General features: G+C 34.8%; 1 protein-coding gene across 1 annotated transcript; it reads left to right on the forward strand.

Annotated features, from left to right (window-relative positions):
• Positions 1 to 26: 26 nt before the first annotated feature.
• On the forward strand, positions 27 to 1,431 carry LOC102295790 (mast cell protease 1A; the record flags this gene model as incomplete). Its single annotated transcript, XM_005953210.3, is given in 3 exon segments — positions 27 to 159; positions 326 to 550; positions 639 to 1,431. Coding segments are annotated over 3 exon segments (523 nt in total), but the record flags the coding sequence as incomplete, so codon positions are not given.
• Between the last annotated feature and the right edge of the window lie 501 nt (positions 1,432 to 1,932).

Below are 1,932 nucleotides of genomic sequence, written 5' to 3' on the forward strand. Positions count from 1 at the left end.
ACAGTTTTGCTCTTATTGTATTTCAGAACGTACAAAATATTCCTGGGTCTTCACAATTACCATGATATGAATGGTGTACAACACCTGCATGTGGAGCAAGCCTTTCCTCATGATGACTACGATGCAAATACTTTTGAAAACGATATAATGGTCCTTAAGGTAGGAGAAGCAAATGACTTTATTTGTGCTTAATAACATGCCATAAGTAATAATGGTTAATTACTGTAATGATTTATCATTTAATATATTTAATTTAGATAAGCATCAAAATGCTATAATTCTAATATCTAATAAACCATTTTTTAATCTCTGCTCTTTCCTTAAGTTGAAGTCCAAGGCAGAATTTAACGATAAAGTGAAGTCCATTGCTCTCGCAGACTGTGGTGATGGCTCTCTGCCACAATCATGTGTCGTCTCTGGCTGGGGAAGAACAAAAGAAGGAAGCCATATGTCTGTGAAACTCCTGGAAGTTAATGTAACCCTGACTGATGATGAGAGGTGTGCTAAGGAAAAGTTTTACTGCTCTAAGGGCAAGACTGGACCAGGCAATGTAAGTACTTTTTTGTAACTTAACATGAAAAAATTAAACTTTTAGTCAGAAACGATCATTTTTTTGCACATGTATTAATGCTTTTCAGGGAGACTCTGGTGGTCCATTAGTCTGTGGAGATGGAAAGGCATATGGGGTGGTGTCCACCAGCAGTAGCCCAACTCCCAGTGCTTCATCAATCCATAGGTATACTAAGATACCCACCTACAAAGTATGGATCGATTCCATAATCAGTGGTAATGGGAAATACTAATACGTCGAATGCGTGATGGATCATGTCACAATATTTGCACCACTGAAGTAGATCGCTCTTAAATGACATTAGAATAAGGTTCAATCCCCAAAATACTTATCCCAATCACTGTAAAAAGGCAAAATATAAAAACAACAACCCAAAAACAAAAACGTAACATCATATAGCAAAAAAATGTGTTATTGTGATTACTTTTTAAAGCATCTTTTTCTGTATTCAGTTATTGAGCTTTATTAGATGTGACATGTGCTTATATGGTACTGCTTTGCTCTAAATAAATAATAATAAAGTATATCAAAGGTGTGTGATGTTTGCTTTTAAAGCTTTCCCACTGCATTTTCTCAGTACTTGGGACCCCCTGTTTTCCTTCGACAAGAATGATATATCAGACACTAACTTTCACTACCACAAATGAAGTTGAATTTAAAACTATTTAGGGGAGCTTATTTGTACATGTTTAGGATAATATTATGAATTGAGCAAAAAATTGATATTTGTAACATTTTATTTTAAAACATTCAATTTTAAGCCAACATAAAATCTATGCTGTCATTGATGTTAAAATAAAATACACTAAGATAAACTTAACGGTGATTAGTGCTTTAAGATATTCATACCAGTGTTACAAACCAGGCAAATTACATCTGTACAAAGCCAAAATTGTGTTTTAATATGAAACTACACAGAGACTACACAGAAATACACTGTACTAATGTTTTTGTTGGCTATCGCTTCCTTTGAGTCCCCATATATTCATATACCTGAAGGTCAGCTTCTTCTAATTTGGTTCACTGGTCAGTTTTCACATGTTTTATCTGGCACCTTTCAGTTATTATACAACCCCAGCTGCAAATAAATTGGGAGGGTGTGTAAAATGTAAATAAAAACCAAATGCAATTATCTGAAAAACACAATATCCTATATTTTATTCACACTAGATCATTGAAAACGTAGGAATAATTGGGCTCAGGAGCACTTCTGGAAATCAGTATTTAAGAACATGGGTCACTGGGGCATTTACAAATGCATGTTAAAGCAAAGAGGAAGCCATATCCAATCCATGACCCATAAATGCTGCCATCCTTTCTGGGGCAATGCTAATTTAAAATGGACTGAGGTAAAGTGGATT

This window comes from Haplochromis burtoni, unplaced genomic scaffold (genome assembly GCF_018398535.1).
Source record: "Haplochromis burtoni strain Fernald_Lab_line unplaced genomic scaffold, NCSU_Asbu1 Contig_3303, whole genome shotgun sequence".
In the NCBI taxonomy this organism is placed as follows: domain Eukaryota; kingdom Metazoa; phylum Chordata; class Actinopteri; order Cichliformes; family Cichlidae; genus Haplochromis; species Haplochromis burtoni.